Source organism: Rhincodon typus, chromosome 20, assembly GCF_021869965.1.
Source record: "Rhincodon typus isolate 14 chromosome 20, sRhiTyp1.1, whole genome shotgun sequence".
NCBI classification, from domain to species: domain Eukaryota; kingdom Metazoa; phylum Chordata; class Chondrichthyes; order Orectolobiformes; family Rhincodontidae; genus Rhincodon; species Rhincodon typus.
In genome coordinates this window covers 26,517,294-26,534,848 of record NC_063351.1, presented here as the reverse complement: position 1 = coordinate 26,534,848, position 17,555 = coordinate 26,517,294, and the positions used below count along the sequence as shown (strand labels likewise).

The window sequence follows — 17,555 nt, the reverse complement described above, 5'->3', positions numbered from 1 at the left end:
TTTGAATGAGGATGAAAGGGCGTTGATGTGAGAATGTGCACTCCAAATTGACGCACAGATCTTGAAATGGCTTGCCACTGAATCACAGTCCACTGTCAAACATTATCTGTTATGCCACAAAGTAGCAGTTACCATTTCAGCAATGGTGACACTCATTATGCTATTAAGTCTTCAACCAATGGTTAATTTGGATATTTAATTGGTCACAGGCATGCAATCTCCACTATGCACATGATTAAGTCACAAATGAATGAATAATTTAAATTAACTTCCTTATACCAACAGGTCATCCTTGGAAAATAGTCTTTGGCAAACTTTGTAGTTGCTCGGCTTTATCAGTTAGCTATTGCAACTGTCTACTCCAGCTCTGGCCAAAGTGTAACACATTCACCTCAAGTTTTCAGTTTCAGCTAATTTGATTACACTGCAGTGTGCTTGAGTCAATCCATGGAATCAATGAGCAATTGCACACTAATATGGTCTCTTGTAGGCTACACCATGAAGCAGTACTTGCTGAGATGTTGTAATATGATTAAGTTCTGACGAAAGCCACAATGTGGAATATTTGGTCCTAGCCATAACTGAGGACTTTGTCTTCAGCAGTTCACATAAGAACTAGGAACAGGAGTAGGCCATTTGGCCTCTCCAGCCTGCCCCGTCCTTTGATAAGATCATGGCTGATCTTTGAGACTCAGCTCCACTTACCCACCCACTCACCATAACCCTTAATTCCTTTACGGTTCAAAAATTTATCTAGTCTGGCCTTGCCTTAAAAACATTCAGTAAGGTAGCTTCAACCACTTCACTGGGCAGGGAATTCCACAGATTCACAACCCTTTGGGTGAAGAAGTTCCTCCTGACCTCAGTCCTACATCTGCTTCCCTTTATTTTGAGGCTATGCCCCCAAGTCCTAGTTTCATCTGCTAGTGGAAACAACCTCCCTACCTCCACCTTATCTATTCCCTTCATAATCTTATATGTTTCTATAAGATCTCCCCTCATTCTTCTGAACTCCAATGAGTATAAGCCCAGTCTACTCAGTCTCTCCTCATAATCCAACCCTCTCAACTCTGGAATCAACCGAGCGAATCTCCTCTGCAGCCCCTCCAGTGCTAGTATATCCATTCTCAAGTAAGGAGACCAAAACTGCACACAGTACTCCAGGTGTGGCCTCACCAGAACACTACACAGCTGCAGCATAGCCTCCCTGTTTAATTCCATTTGCCTTTTTAAATCACCTGCTGCACCTGCAATCCCACCTTCAGCGATTCATGGACAAGGACACCCAAGTCCCTTTGCACATCAGCGTGTTGCAATTTTTTACCATTTAAAACATAGTCCATTTTGCTGTTACTCCTACCAAAATGAATGACCGCACACTTATCGACATTGTACTCCATCTGCCAGACCTTTGCCCACTCACTTAGACTATCTGTATCCCTCTGCAGACTTTGTGTCTTCTGCACACTTTGCTCTACCACTCACCTTAGTGTCATCTGCAAATTTTGACACACCACACTTAGTCCCCAACTCCAAATCATCTATATAAATTGTAAACAATCGAGGTCCCAACACTGATCCCTGAGGGACACCACTAGCCACTGACCGCCGACCAGAAAAACACCCATTTACCCCTATTCTTTGCTTTCTACTGGTCAACCAATCCTCTATCCATGCCAATACATTACCTATAATACCGTGCAACGTTATCTTATGTAGCAGCCTTTGGTGTGGCACCTTGTCAAATGCCTTCTGGAAATCCAGATACACCACATCCACAGGTTCCCCATTGTCCACGTGCAAGTAATGTCCTCAAAGAATTCCACCAAATTAGTTAAACATGACCTACCCTTCATGAACCCATGCTGGGTGTTCCCAATGGGACAATTTATATCCAGATGTCTTGCTATTTCTTCCTTAATGATAGATTCATAGTTTGCCTTTCAGTCATGTGATTGTGCTTCAATTAGAAAATTACACAAATACACACAAACTAAGACTTTGCAAAAAAACCACCAAGACAGTGCAACATCACAACCCTGCTCTGCAAGGAAAGACAAATTCTGGAGATACAGCAGAGGGGTCATAGCTCCAACATCCTGGCAGCAATATTCAGCTTATAACTACTCATGCAACTTTTCTTGGAGTGGAATGTGAGACAGCTGATTATTTGAAGATATTGACTAAAGCCAGCTGATCACGTGGCATTTACAATGCAAAGGAGGGAAACTTTTAATTGACACGATATTCCATCAAAAGAAAGATTCCAATAGAAGAGAGAGAAAGAAATGGGAGGAAAAGAAATCTGTTTTTCTTCTAATTAAAAGTGTAAAGAGGTGGAAACAAGCAAGCTTGAATTAGTAAGAGTAGAGAAAAGGAGTAATTTGATGGAAAGTGGAATTTAAAAACTTGAATTCTAAAGAGAAGATTCAGGGTGCCCTGGTAAGTAAACTTATGAATGTGTATGCCACTTTATCAGAATGTCAATCTGTAGACTATAAAGCTATTACTCAAGATTTGCCCCAGAGGCTTACTAATTATAAAAAGCAGTTCATCAAATCAAATCCCTACAGTGTAGGAACAGGTCATTTAGCCCTCAAGTCCACACCAACTTTCCAAAGAGCATCCCACCCAGACACACAACCCCCATTCTACCCCTATAACCTTACATTTTCCCCCATGTCTAATCCACCTATTCTTTGGAATAGAAAATTCCAAATTCCAATAGCAAAGTGATTATTCTTTGGACAGAGAGAGGAAACTGGAGTGCCTGGAGAAAACCTGAGCAGACACGGGGAGAATAAGCAAATTCCACACAGTCAGCCAATGCCAGAATTGAACCCAGATCCTTGGCACTGTAAAGCAGCAGTACTAACCACTGAGCTCCACAAACTGTTAAGAAACCCAATCAGGCATTTGTAGAATTTGCAAGAGAAAATTAAATGCTGTGGGATAGTGGCTTTCATCACAGAAGTTAGAAAAAAAAAGAATAAGAAATATGATTATGAAAGAATTCTGAAATAATATTCCAGTAACCCTTGGGACTTTAGTTGACTATCAAGCTCCAAAAGATCAAAGTGGCAGCAGTTCTGGCAGATACCTCACTGTCAGACAGGAGAAACGGTCACATGGTTTCCCCATTCACAGCACCAAATTAAAATTACTTTATCAATGAAAATCAGCAATGGCTCTAACAGCATAAATATAGCAGCAACATTTTAAGAAAAGGAGAAAGGTCAGTGATACAAAAATAACTTCTATTTAATCAGACTGAACCTAAGGATTGTACTTTGGAGAGAATAGGACAAGCAGTTTGTTACAAAACAGTGGCCACGTGACTATGTCAGTCAGTGTAAGGTAAATGCCACAACTGCTGTCAAAACTCCAAAAGATCAAAGTGGCAGTCATCTAAAATAAGCCCTAAGGGGTGGCACAGTGGTTAGCACTGCTACCTCACAGCACCAGGAACCTGGGTTCGATTCCACCCTTGGGCAACTGTGTGTGGAGTTTGCACATTCTCGTGTTTGTGTGGGTTTCCTCCGGGTACTCCAGTTTCCGCCCACAGACCAAACACAGGCTAGGTGGATTGGCCATGCTAAATTGCCCGTAGTGTTGAGGGATGTGTAGATTAGGGAGATGGATCTGTGTGGGATAGTCCAAGGGTCATTGTGGACTTGTTGGGTTGAAGGGCCTGTTTCCACACTGTAGGGATTCTACGATCTTCTTTGATCTAAATGTCAACCTGTTAAACAGATACAATACAGCAAATTCCATTAGCTGATACAGCCAAAGAAAAAAAAAGTTAGCTTTTGTAACGTGGGTTTAGCTTAATTGATGTAACATCATGCCATTTGAAAAGAAAATACACCAATTTTACAATGACTAACCAAAAAATTTCTTCAAAGGATTATGCAACTGTGTTGCACAGACAACTTGGTTGTATTCAACCCAATTTGGGAGGTACATTTACAGCACAAACAAATTAAATTTGTTCAAAATAAAAAACTAATTTGTTCATAAACATGGCTAAGAGTGAATTTACTAAAGCAAAAGTAACTCATTTGGGCCACACTACTGAACAATGCAAAATAACACAGTAAAGCAAAAAGGACAATCATGTCCATTCCCAAGGTTAAAAAAAACAAACTTTTGCAACATATCAACACGAGTGGATTTTCAGACATGCGTCCATAGTAGCGTATTTGACAAAGTTTACTAAAGCAAGGAATTTGGAAACAGAATGACAGTATGTCTTTGACAACTTAAAACTGATACTAGCAGACCTGTTTTAGCAACATAAACCACAAACTGGCTTTAAAACTAACAAAATTGATATAGGTGTAGTGTTATTGCCGTCAAGATATGGATCAAACAAGTTATTTTTCACATGAACTAGATCCATGGCAGCAGAAACATTCAACATTGGAGAAAGAGTTTATACTAGTTATGTAACTTCAACATTTATATCTCAACTCTGCAGTGACAGATCATAATCCTCACTTCACTGGCAAGAATCTATAAGAAATTGAGACGATCATTGAAACTTAATGCTGCAACCATAAAATCGGGCAATCATTCAGAGCATAGGAAGACAATAATAATTAATGCTTGATCATGAACATAGAATAAAAGAAATGATCAAAACAGCCAGTGATTTTTGCAAAGTTTTAAGAGCATTTAATGTAGATGTTACTGTTAAAATCAAAGTAGAATTAGCATAATGCTGCAGAAAATTATAACACAAGTGAAAGTGTCTCAAACATATTTCTTTCCCCAGTGAGGCATGATGTATTATGATTTACTAAACTTGGGCTGTAAAATGGATAGAATCATGCACAGTTTTAAGTTTGATTTGTATCTCTATGTTGTTTATGTTAAGGGCTTAGTTTTACTTGAGTCTAGGTAATAGTACCAAGGTGTACGGAAATTTGTTTATATGCATTTAAATGTGGCTTTTAAAAAACCCCTTTTAGGTGAATAGCTCAGTACTTTAGAAACAGGAACAAAAGAAAGGCAGTCGGACAGGTAGACAGTATCCCATTACAGAAATATCCACAGCATTAAGCAGTGTGCAAATTTATGTTGGAGTAAACAGGTCCATTAGCTTCACAGTCTTTGAAATAGTTTGAGCTGAGAAGTCCTGAGTAATTTAATGCGAGTAGGAGATAGCTCCAGCAATCCTAATCCATAGCACAGATTCCTTAAGCAGAAGGCTAAGCGACAAAAGGCATTGGTTAGCAGTTTAAAAGAATCTCATGAAGAGATATTAATTAAAGCTAATAGCAAGTAAAAGCAGCAGTTTGGCAGAAAGAAACAAAGCACAGGCATGCCAACCAAAGAAGAAACACGGAGGTTGAAATGGTGAGCTTTCATGGAGGTTGGAGTATTTATAACACTGTCATTTCTGATACTTCTACTAAGACAATTTCAACCAGTTGAGCGTAAAAGTTTTTTGTTCTCCCCCTTGGTGTATAAAAAGTTATGATATTTTCTTAAATATATTCTGGCAACCTCTTATGAATACATTCAGCAACTGACTATACCACATTAACAAAACTGCAAAATAAAGTTTATGGCCTATCAAGCCAGGTTTTACTCTGATCTGACTTGTCCAACATTATCATTAGCTGGGATTATAACAGGCACCTCATCTCCACCAAGGCTTTTTAAACTGAAAGTAACAACAGACAATGCTTGAGTCAATTGAGAAAACAAACGTGCAAGACGGCAGCCAGCTGAAAAATAGGGTCTGTAATTATGTGCAATATGGAATATATTTTACCAGCCATGTTACAATGAGAATCTACTTTAACCAAAATGTACAAAAACACTAGCAACTAAAATAACTGTGCAGTAGTAATGGTCAATAAAGCCAAGTTCAGGATTTCAATGTTTTAAGCTATCTGGAATGGTTAATGTTAAATGTAAAAGTGTGAAAACAATGTATGTGGCAACAAGTAACAAAAATATTGAATGCATGTTAAACACAATATTTTACTGAAAGGAAACTGAAGATTGAGACTACATAAATGTGTGTATATCTTTGAAACGAAGTAGTATTTCACAAAAAGTATATAGTTTACACTACAACAGAAACAGAGCAAAAGTCAAGAAGGCTATTTCTAATCATCCAAACACAAAGATTATTGTCCTGTGCATGAAGGCATGTAAAAGTTGAACATGTGGTATTAATTAGGTATTAATTAGGCACTGCCTTCAAATTTGTTGTGAAGATAATGTATACAAAACACTCTCCCTTTAGTTGTGTTAAGAATTGCAAGAACACAAATAAGACATTCGGAAAACTGTAGAAAACATACCAGACTTAACTTACCAAGAAGGGTACAGTCTAAATTGGTTTAAGAGTTAAAATAGGACTGGCAGTTTCAGGAGGTATAGGAGTAAGGAGTAGCAGACAGAAAAAAAAAGTTTAACAATAAAGTCTGTTCTTGTTGCTAATTTCTCCTACACTTGGATCCATCAAACCACCAGATACAATTTGCAGGTACACACTTGTTGCCAGAAATAACTGGCCTCAAACAGTTTGAGCAGCTTTCAATTTCTCCACTGAAATTAGCCAGAAAATCATTACTCATTATTCAAGCCTTCTTTTCACAGACCAATTGAACTAGAAACATGTAATGCAAATTATTTTTAAACCTATGCTTATAAAAAAAAACTCAATTTGGGATTTCTAACTATTGGCCAGAAGGATCTTTGGATGAGAATATTAAAATGTCGATCCATTCAAGTGTCAAGGGATTAGCAATCTGACTTCTGACTGTAATATTAGATATTATAATATGGGCCATAATTTTCTGCCCTTTCTTCCCCAGCAAGTGGAGCAATATTAAGTGACTATAAGTCTCCTTGCATCTATACACTCATTCCTAAACACAAACTTTCCTCGACAATGATATTACCATCCAGTATCAAGTACCCACCAATTTCAATCTTTAGGCAATAGTGCAGTATGACACTATACAACATTATGCTTTAATGCATAATCACAATTTGCTTCAGAGTAAAAAGTGCTCAAACCTAATCACTAATCACTATAAAGTGTACAGTGATACCTATGAATTACATACTCCCAATCAATGCTCCGTCTAAAGTGCAAAACTAGGTATCAACCTGAAAGTTCCCCCAACAGGTGCTACAAAATTTGGCTCTTAAGTACATGTACAGCTACATTAAAGAAAGGTAATAACACAGGGAAAGAAAACGGATACATTAGTCACACCACTAGTATTCAACTTTACATAGCCTTCTTCTGATCTTTTTAACACTGCAGAGATATGTCAACAATTGAAACCAACAGAATTAACAGAACCGTACACATCCAAAGCTCAGTACCTTGAAATGAAAAGGTAAAACTCAGAAGGTGCTCAATTGAGATATCAAGATGTAGAGCTGGATGAACCAGCAGGCCAAGTAGCATCAGAGGAGCAGGAAGGCTGACGTTTCGGGCCTAGACCCTTCTTCAGAAATGGTGAGTTCTATTTGTTACACTGGATTTAACAAAAACCTCTAACCAAATGCAAATATTCTACATCGTTTCACAAAATACTAGATTCAAATGAAATCACCCAACAGAACTATTTCCAATTAACAATCTTCAGTGGACAAACTGTTCACTTAAAAATAAAACGTACTTGTTAAAACAGCACAAGTTCAAGTAAATCAGGTGTGCCACAGAAATTTTAATCAGCTTTTTCCTAGAGATCTTCTCCATTATCAAAGAACTATGCAAGTGTACAGCATGTTAACCAAACTGGTCTTGAAGTCAAACTCTACATTCCATGCATCAATGATGCAACAGTAATTAAGTTCCCAGAGCCGAATGTAATCTTTATTACTGCAGTAAGCCAAAAATATTTTTCACGGGTATAGTAACAGAACAAATTTTGTTTGTGCACGGTTGAAGAAAAACCTATTCAAACGTCCTTCACGTTTTCTAGTTATTAAACAGTGTTACACAATAGGTGCAATATAATTACAATGCATCAAAGAAGTGTTGACCATTTCCACCAAAAAAATGTAACAGAACTCTCCTAGGCTACTACAAAAACATGTATATAAGCTACAGGTAATGCTTTGTTGATGAGAACAAGGTAGAAAGTCACATTTCTTACGATGCTTACCATGAAAATTTAAAACGGAATCAAAGAGCTTCATATATCTATGACCATAGAAGATAATGGACTGTCCAAATATAATATCACACAATAAATTTACAGGAAAAGAATTTTTACAGTGGAAGCATACGGTCTGCTGAATTAATTTGGAGACCTCAAGTGAACTTTAATTCCACCTCTGACTTCATTCTCAACTTTAAAAATCAGGCTTGTAGCACAGCACAAATTTCACTACATTAACAGTCAACCAGGGACCAATTTCAACACTGAAGTTAAATGTAGCTTAATTAAAGACAAAGGTTTTAGAAAAGCTTGGTAGGCATCAGCTATTTTGATTAAAATACCATACCAGCTACAGAGATCAAAATTACATGATCATGAATCTATGACCCAAGTTGTTTCTGAAAATACATAACAGCTTCAATATATTTCAAAAAGACAAAACAGTCTTCTGAATTATGTCCACACATTCTCTTAATTCGTCTTCCTTGATGACAAGTGGTGGCGCCAGTCTAATGATGTCCCGGTGGGTTGGCTTAGCTAGCAGACCATTATCACGTAGACGAATGCAAACTTTCATTGCATCAAAAACTACAACAGGAATAAAAGATAAACAGAAGCTATTGAGATGAAGAGTTTTGAGATGGTTCAAAACAAGTCTGAGTAGATTGTTCTTATTTTAACAACCACTTTTTACTACATAAACCATCTTTCAACACTAAGTACAGCTTTAAATATCACCTTGCTTTAAGCAAAGCAGTAAAAGTGGCAGTAAAATTCACTCTGCATTGTTGAATTAGAAAGGCAACTAGTAAAGTTGTTATCCAATGACCTCGTGTATAGGCTCTGACTATCTCGAATTCAAACATGATGCAAAGCTTAATAGCCAGCAACCGAAACTACAGCTCAGGTTCACTTTCTCCGGAGGGTGGTGGCTGTGTGGAAGGGAGAAGGAAAATGAAATCATTTAGGTGAGGCAAGAACCCCATTTGAACCGAGCAGAAAACAAAACAAGTAAAAAAAAGTCAGGTTTAATATTTCATCCACTGTTTTGGGTAAACTTTGTTCATGCGTTTTATAATTCCTAAGGACTAAAAATTGAAAAATAAACTTACCCAGTACAAAACTCCAGAGACTAGAAGGGATCAAAGTTTAAACACGTCACATAAAAGTTAGCTGGTCTTAGTGGGGATTAGTAGAAATGAGAAAGTTACATGTCCATAAATAAATTGAAACATTTGACTCAATATCTAAAACTAAAAAAAGTTCTCTCGTTGCGGCTGTATCTCCAACATTTAAAATGTTCGTTCTGCATAGCAGAATGTCCATTCATTGTATTGCAGTTTAACTTCTGGCAGGAATGACTATTATCTAGACCATTCAATGTGGACAACTTCCAATACAAGTATTACCACTGTGCTACAGACCTAACAATCAAGGTCAGACAGACATTCATGATGCCAATATGGGCTACCAGGCATTGTATTCCACCACAAGCTCTGATCCTTTAGCTTGTCATATTTCTCACTGTAGCACTACCATTCAGGCAACTCAATCTTGACTCAATGAGTGCAGAAAAGCACGTTAGGAGTAGCACCAAGCATGCACAAAAACAAGTACCAACTTGGTAGAGGCAAAAAATAAAACAATATGATGTTAAATCATGAATCAAAATCTCATAGTACAGAAAGGTGCAACTTAGTCCATCAAACATTCAGATTTTTGTGAAGAAAACTGTATATAGTCTCACATTTCAATTTCCCTACCCTCCACAATAATCCTACAAATGAATCCTCATCAAACATATGCCCAACAGAATTGAATTCCAGTACCCATTCCAAGGACAGATTAACATTTACTTCTTAGTTGCTCATCAGCCTCCAATTGTAAATTTCAATAAGCAATGTGTCCGAATAAAAAGAACGGCAAGTGATTTCCTACTGCCTTCCTCAAATGTGGTCAATGAACCTCAAAACCACTTCATGAAGGAAATTAACCCACGCTCAGCTCTTCTTCTATCACCAAAGGTTTGGCAGCTTTGTCACTGGCCACAGCTCAAACCTAAATATCAGGCCCTCACTTGGGGTTAAGGCGATTAACCAAAGGGCAGGAATGACCTTGACACCTTGAACGAACCTGCCACCCCGAGCTCGAGATATGTCAGTAGTGAGATGACAGGCTCTGTTGGGGCTGCCAGAGACACAAAATGGCCAACGACTGCCCCTGGCATGCTCTGCAGAACATGATCGACAATAGTTAGACAGAATTAAAAGCCTGCTCCAGCACCTAAGCAAAGTCACAAGTTATCACAATGGCAACTTTGGGGAGGAGTTCTTAAGATAGTAGGGAGTTCTGCACAAACAGACAGCTTGAAATTTGTAATAAACATTAAAGAGAAAAGCAGTAACCTATAAAGACACAGATGATGGGGGTGGGATTATGGCTAGTAAAAAGTCTAGAAGATCAGACAAGTTCATTGAGCTGTGAAAGTGACTGTTTTAGTCTTGTCTTTTATTAGGTAAAACGTTAGTCAATCAGAGTAGAGGCAGTAGATTTCATCCCAGACGACAAGTATGTGACTAGAATGAGTTACATTGCAGATAAGAACATGTCACAGTAATGAGTTACTTTTATTGAACGATTTACAATATTAAGCGTAGGTTCTAGTTAAAGATTGTTAATTCATTAAAGGCAAAATACTGCAGATACGTCAAAGTCAGAGAACATAGAACATAGAACAGTAGAGCACAGTACAGGCCCTTCGGCCCACCATGTTGTGCCGAACTTTTACCCTAAACCTAAGGTCTATCTAACCTCCACCGCTACCTTATACTATCATCCATATGCCTATCTAATAGCCGCTTAAATGCCCCTAATGGGGCCGACTCCACTACCCTCTCCGGCAATGCATTCCACGCCCCTACCACTCTGAGTAAAGAACCTACCTCTGACGTCTCCCCAATATCTACCTCCTTTCACTTTAAAACTATGTCCCCTCGTAAAAGCTACCTCCACCCTAGGAAAAAGTCTCTGGCTGTCTACTCTATCTATACCTCTGATCATTTTGAACACCTGAATATTTCTTTGCAGTTTTTACTGTGGGCAAACAAATGGAGGCAAGGGAACTCAAATAAATATTGATGTCTTCAAAAGAGTCTACATTACAGAAGACAAAGCACTGTGAGGTCTTAAACAAAAAGATGGATAAATCTCCAGGACTTGATCAAGTGTATCCCAGGATGTTGTGGGAAGTTAGGTAGATATTTGTATCATTTACAGCCGTAGGTGAGGTGCCGGAGGCTGGAAGGTGGCTAATGTTGTGTCTTTATTTAAGAGAAAAAAGCTATAAGGAGAAGCCCGGTAACTATAAACCTGTGAGTCTGACACCAGTGGTGGTTAAGTTCAGTCACAGTTAGAATTGTACAGCACGAACCAGGTTCTCAGTTCAACTCATCTATGCCGACCAGATATGCTAGACTGATCTAGTCCCATATCCCTCGAAACACTTCCTATTCATGTACCATCCAGATGCCTTTTAGATGCTGTATGTGTACCAGCCTCCACCAATTCCTCTGGCAGCTCATTCTGTACACGCACCACCCTCTACATGAAAAAGTTGCCCCTTAGGTCCCTTTTATATTTTTCCCCTCTCACCTTCAACCTATGCCCTCTAGTTTTGCGCTCCCCTACCCTGGAAAGAGACCTTCGCTATTCACCCTATCCATAGCGCTCATGATTTTAATAAACCTCTATAAGGTCACCCCTCAGCCTCAAATACTCCAGAGAAAATAGTCCCATTCAACAGCACAAACCCTCCAACCCTGACAACATCCTTGTAAATCTTTTCTGAATCTTTCCAAATTTAACAACATCCTTCTTATAGCAGGGAGGCCAGAATTGAAAGCAGTATTCCAGAAGTAGCCTCACCAATGCCCTGTACAGCCACAATAGGACCTCCCAACTCCTATACTCAATGCACTGACCAATAAAGGCAAGTGTACCAGAAGTGTTCTTCACTACCCAGTCTGTGACTCCCGCTTCAAGGAACTATGAACCTGCACTCCAAGGTCTTTGTCCAGCAACACTCCCCAGGAACCTACCATTAAGTGTACAAGTTCTGCCCTCATTTGCCTTGCCAAAATGCAACACCTCTCATTTATCTAAAAAAAAAACCTCCATCTGCCACTCCTCAGCCCATCGGATCAAGGTCCCATTGCACTCTAACATACCCTTCCACACTGTCCACTACATCAAACTTATTAACCATTCCTCCTATATTCACATCCAGATCATCTATATAAATGACAAAAAGCAGTGGTCCCAGCACCAATCCTTGCAGCACACTGCTGGTCACACGCCTCGATTTCAAACAATCTTCCATCACCACCCTGTCTCCTACCTTCAAGGAAATTTTCCATCTGGATGGCTAGCCCTCCCTGGATTCCATGTGATCTAACCTTGCAAACAGTCTATCATGCGGAACCTTGTTGAATGCCTTGCTGAAGTTCATATAGACAATGCCCACCGCTTTGCCTTAATCATTCTTCTTTATCATTTCTTCAAAAATCTCAAGTTAGGGAAACACAATTTCCCCACGCACAAAGCCGTAATGATATTCCTGATCAATCCTTGACTTTCCAAATACATGTAGATCCTGTCCCTCAGAATACCCTCCAACAACTTACCCACCACTGGTCAGGCTCATTGGTTAATAGTTCCCTGGCTTTTCCTTACCACCCTTCTTAGTTAACAGCACATATTAGCTAATCTCCAGTATTCCAGCACACCACCAGTGGAAACCGACGATACAAATATCTCAGCAAGGGGCACAACAACCACTTCCCTAGTTTCCCAGAGAGCTCTGGAGTACACTGATCAAGTCCCAGGGATTTATCCACCTTTATGCATTTTAAGAAGTCTAGCACCTCCTCCTCTGTAATAATGGACACTAAGATATCACTGTTTGTTTTCCATTCTCTAGTTTCCATATCCTTCCCCACAAATACTGACGTGAAATACTCATTTAGTATCTTCCCTCATCTCCTGTAGTTCCACACAGGTGGCTTTGTTGATCTTTAAGAGGCCTGTGACCAGCAGTGTTCCACAGGGATCAATGCTGGATCCACTGTGTTTGTCATTTATATAAAAAATTTGGATGAGAATTTAGGAGGTATGTTTAGTAAGTTTGCATATGACACCAAAATTGTTGGTATTGTCAACAGTGAAGGTGGTTATCTAAGATTACAAAGGAATCTTGATCAATTGGACCAATGGGCTGAAGGGCAGCAGATGGAGTTTAAGTTGGATAAATTAAATTGCATTTTGGAAAAAAACAAACAAGGGCAGGACTTATAAAATTAATGGCAAGGCCCTGGGTAGTGTTGTCAAACAGAGACCCCTAGAGGTGCAGATACACAGATCTGTGAAAGTTGGAACACAGGTCGACAGGGTGGCTAAGACGACATTTCGCACGCTTGCTTTCATTGCTCAGACCACTAGAGTTGGGACATCATGTTGAGGTTGCACAGGACATTGGGGGAGGCTGCTTTTGGAGTACTGTGTATAGTTCTGGTTGTCCTGCCATAGGAATTCTATTATTAAATCAGAGAGGATTCAGAAGATATTTACCAGGATGTTGCCAGGACAGAAGGGTTTGCATTACGAGGATAAGCTGGGACATTTTTCACTGGAGCATAGGAAGTTGAGGGGGACCTTAGAGGTTTATAAAATCATGAGCAACATAGATAAAGGTGCATAGCAAAGATTTTTTTTCCCTAGCGTGCCCGAGCTCAAAACTAAGGGACATATTTTTAAGTTGAGAGGAGAAAGATTTAAAAAAAGGACCTAAGGGGCAACTTTTTCCACAGAGGGCAGTTCATATGCGGAATGAACAGCCGCCAAGTAGCAGTAGATGCAGGTACAGTTACAACATTCAAAAGGTGCATGAACAGGAAAGGATTAGAGGGATATGGGCCAAATGCAGGCAAGTGGGACTAGTTTAGTTTGGGAAACTTGGTCACCATGGACGAGTTGGACTGAAGGGTCTGGTTCCATGCTGTATGACTATGACTATAAAATTTAAGTACAGTAAAGAGTTAGACTAGTCAATGAGCTGCATTAAAGGAGATCAGAAGTAATTAAGCTAATGAGGAATCCAATCACAGGGTAATTGTAAAAACAATATCAAAGAATACCCATCATACTTCTGTTTGTAGAATGCAAGAGTGTAATTGCCGAGGGGCTCAGCCTCTTACATTTGGCTTTGCATCTCTTAACTAGATACAGTTGATCTCCCTTATGGTACACCAATTATTTTACAGATAATAATTTACAACTGTTCTTTACACTGATATCTCTAAGCTTTCTGTGAGGCGTCCAGCAAAACTTATCTGAATGTTCTCTAATGACCGAGAAGTTGAACTAGAACTGCTACAATACATGGAATGCAATGAGCAGGAGGTGTTGAAAAACTGCTAGCCCATACCTTCTGTTTCTCTAATAACAATGGCGTTCAATAAACCTTTTCCTCTTACTGCAGTCACAACATCGGATGGCAGCTTCAACAGCTCACTTCGAAGAAGCTTTCCCATTTGCTCTGCATTTTCAGCCAAATTTTCTTCTTCAAGAACCTGTTAAAGGGATATTGAGGAAAAAAAAAAGCCCAGAAACATAAATCCCCAGACTTAAAACAAGCTTTCCTCTTGTCACAATATTTTAACCATTATCTGCCTCCTCATTATTCCTTAACAGAAACACAGTTTGTCTCATTAAACCATTTATATCTTCACTTTGGGGTCTTTTCTGATGATAGTTCCAGACTCCATCAGCTTTTGGATGAAAACATTGCACTAAACATGCCTCCTAACTTCAAGTTTCTTCATTTTTAAACTTGCTGCACTTCATATTTGAAACCCTTAAACTGAATAACATTACTTAATTGCTTCACATTTCTGAAAACTTCAGCATGAAATCGTATTAAGTATCCAAAACTAATCTTTAAAATTTCTGCCATATTTCCAATCTGCCTTTCTGGATACCAAATTTGCAGCCCTTAGCTTTCCCAAATACCCTCAAAGCCAATTTCTAACTGCACATATGACCACAACTGTCAAAGGTGTCAATGTACAAGCTTTCACGATGAGTTCCTTAATAACATTCTCCATTAATCACAAGCGTAGCCCACTTTCAGTGTTTTCAATTCCAACACTAAAAATAACGAATTTCTTGCCAACATACAATTGGATCAACAAGACGCACCAAGATTGTATTCTTTGCTCTCTTCTACCATTTACATTGGTTTTATTGGAAAGCATAGAGAAATTGTGTGCGTGCCAATGATTTCTACCATGGCCACGAAGCATGTGGTTATGCAATCAGGTGCCTTTCCAATTTCGGAGCCCTGGGTGAGTTCAGTTTCCTTCCAATCCATGCTAGCAAAATCAAACTCATCATTTTTAGTTCAACAAGAGGAATGGGTCCTTGAGCTCATAAAGCCTGGTATCCCTTTCACCCCTGGAATCATACCCCTCCCTGCCCCCACTCACCCAAACTACATGCATTTTAAGTATATCCTTCCTTAAAACAGTACTCCATGTGTGATCTCACCAAGCCTCTAGAACGGCAGCAAAACTAGCATCCTGGAAGTTACAAGTGATAATCACTGCATCAGCCAAATACTGTGGCTGAAGAACAGGACAGAGGTCAGGAATTTCTGTAACCCCTCTCTTAACTCCCTAATGTCTGTCCACCATCTACGAAACAAGTCAGGAGTGTGACATACCACGCACCCAGATAGGTACAGCTCCAACAACATTCAAAAAGACTGACTCCATCTAGTACAAAGCAGCCAACTTGAACAGCACCCCATCCATCATCTTCAACATTCACTTCCTGCTACCACTGTACATCAGCATTTGCAAAGACTCACCTGACAGCACTTACCAAACCCGTGGACTCTATCACCAAGAAGGACAAACGTAACAGATGCATGACAACACCATAACCCACAAGTACGCTCCACATCTCACCATGTCCATTTGGAACAATATCACCATTCCTTCACTGTTGCTCAGTCAATACCCTCGGAGTCCTTCCCTATCAGTACTGTCACTGAACTTACACCACAAGAACTACAACAGTTCAAGGAGGAGGTTCAAAGAACAATTAGAAATGAGCAATACTCGCCTAGCTAGCAATGACCACATCTGTGAATGAGCACCAGAAATTCCTTGTTTTTGCATTATTCCATTTGCCTTGTTAATTACTTGTTCTATCTGCATGTTAATTGTTGACACCTCGATCATCTATTGCAACACTTTCAGGCTCCCCCATTTTAATAACATATACTTTTTCTTTAATTTTCCCTGGTTAGGGTTCTACTTCCCACAGCATCTTTATCTGCCAAATTTTTTCAAACCTATTTGCTTAACCTATCTATACTCCTTGGCAGAGGCTGAACCTTTCCCACAACTTGCTTTCCTGCGTTGTATCATCAGGAAACCCAGCTACAATACAGTCACTCCAAGTTATTTAAATGGATCATAAACAGTTGAGATCCCAACATTGATCCCTGCACTACTTCATTAGTTTGTTTACCCAATTCTGAAAATGACCATTTGGGTGGCACAATAGCTCAGCGGATAGCACTGCTGGCCCACAGTGCCAGGGACCCAGGTTCGATTCCATCCTCTGACACCTGTCTGTGTGGAGTTTGCACATTTTTCCACTGTCTGCGAGTGTCCTCACGTGCTCCATTTTTTTCCCCCCATAGTCCAAAGTTGTACAAGTTAGGGGGATTGGCCATGCTAAATTGCTAAAATATTAAACTACCCATGGTATCCGGGGATGTGCAGACTAGATGTTTTGGCCTTGGGAAATGCAGGATTACAGGGACAGGGTGTGGGTAGGGTCTTCAGAGGGGCAGAGTGGAATCAGATGGGCTCAACAGCCTGCTTCCACACACTGTCAGGGGTCTATGATTCTATGATTTATCCCAGCTTGGTTTCTTGTTAAATAGCCAATTCTCTCTGCATACTAAGATATGACCCAATCACCATGAACTCTGATCTTGTGTAGCAACCTTTCATGGGCACTTTATTGAATCCTTTTTGGAAATTCAATTACACATCTCCAAGTTCCTATTTATTCATAATGATCATTATATCTTCCCAGCAATCCAATAAGATTGTAGTTTCAACCAGCATTTGCTTCGTCATTTGTCAGCAGAAAGTTGATGAGGTAGGTTTAAACAGAATTCTGCAGATATACATTCATAACTTTGCCAAATAGTTTTCCTCTGTTGAAGAAAGACAGTTTTTAACCATTCCAAGGATTGGTTTCTTGAATGGTTCTCAGGTTTTCCTTCCTTCAATTCTTACACTTTAATCCCAAGCTGCTTTGTATCCTCAAAGTTTTTGT

At 39.4% G+C, this 17,555-nt stretch overlaps 1 protein-coding gene across 3 annotated transcripts in view; it reads right to left on the bottom strand.

Moving 5' to 3' along the window:
* Positions 1-7,683: 7,683 nt before the first annotated feature.
* oat (ornithine aminotransferase) overlaps positions 7,684-17,555 on the bottom strand; it is a 31,067-nt gene continuing 21,195 nt past the window's right edge. For all 3 annotated transcript variants that reach the window (XM_048608914.1, XM_048608915.1, XM_048608916.1), the window contains exons 9-10: positions 14,623-14,767; positions 7,684-8,729 (exon numbers count right to left, since the gene is read on the bottom strand). In XM_048608914.1, the coding sequence (XP_048464871.1) occupies positions 8,569-8,729; positions 14,623-14,767 (306 nt within the window). In that variant the 3' untranslated portion in view covers positions 7,684-8,568. The remainder of the gene's footprint in view (positions 8,730-14,622; positions 14,768-17,555) is intronic.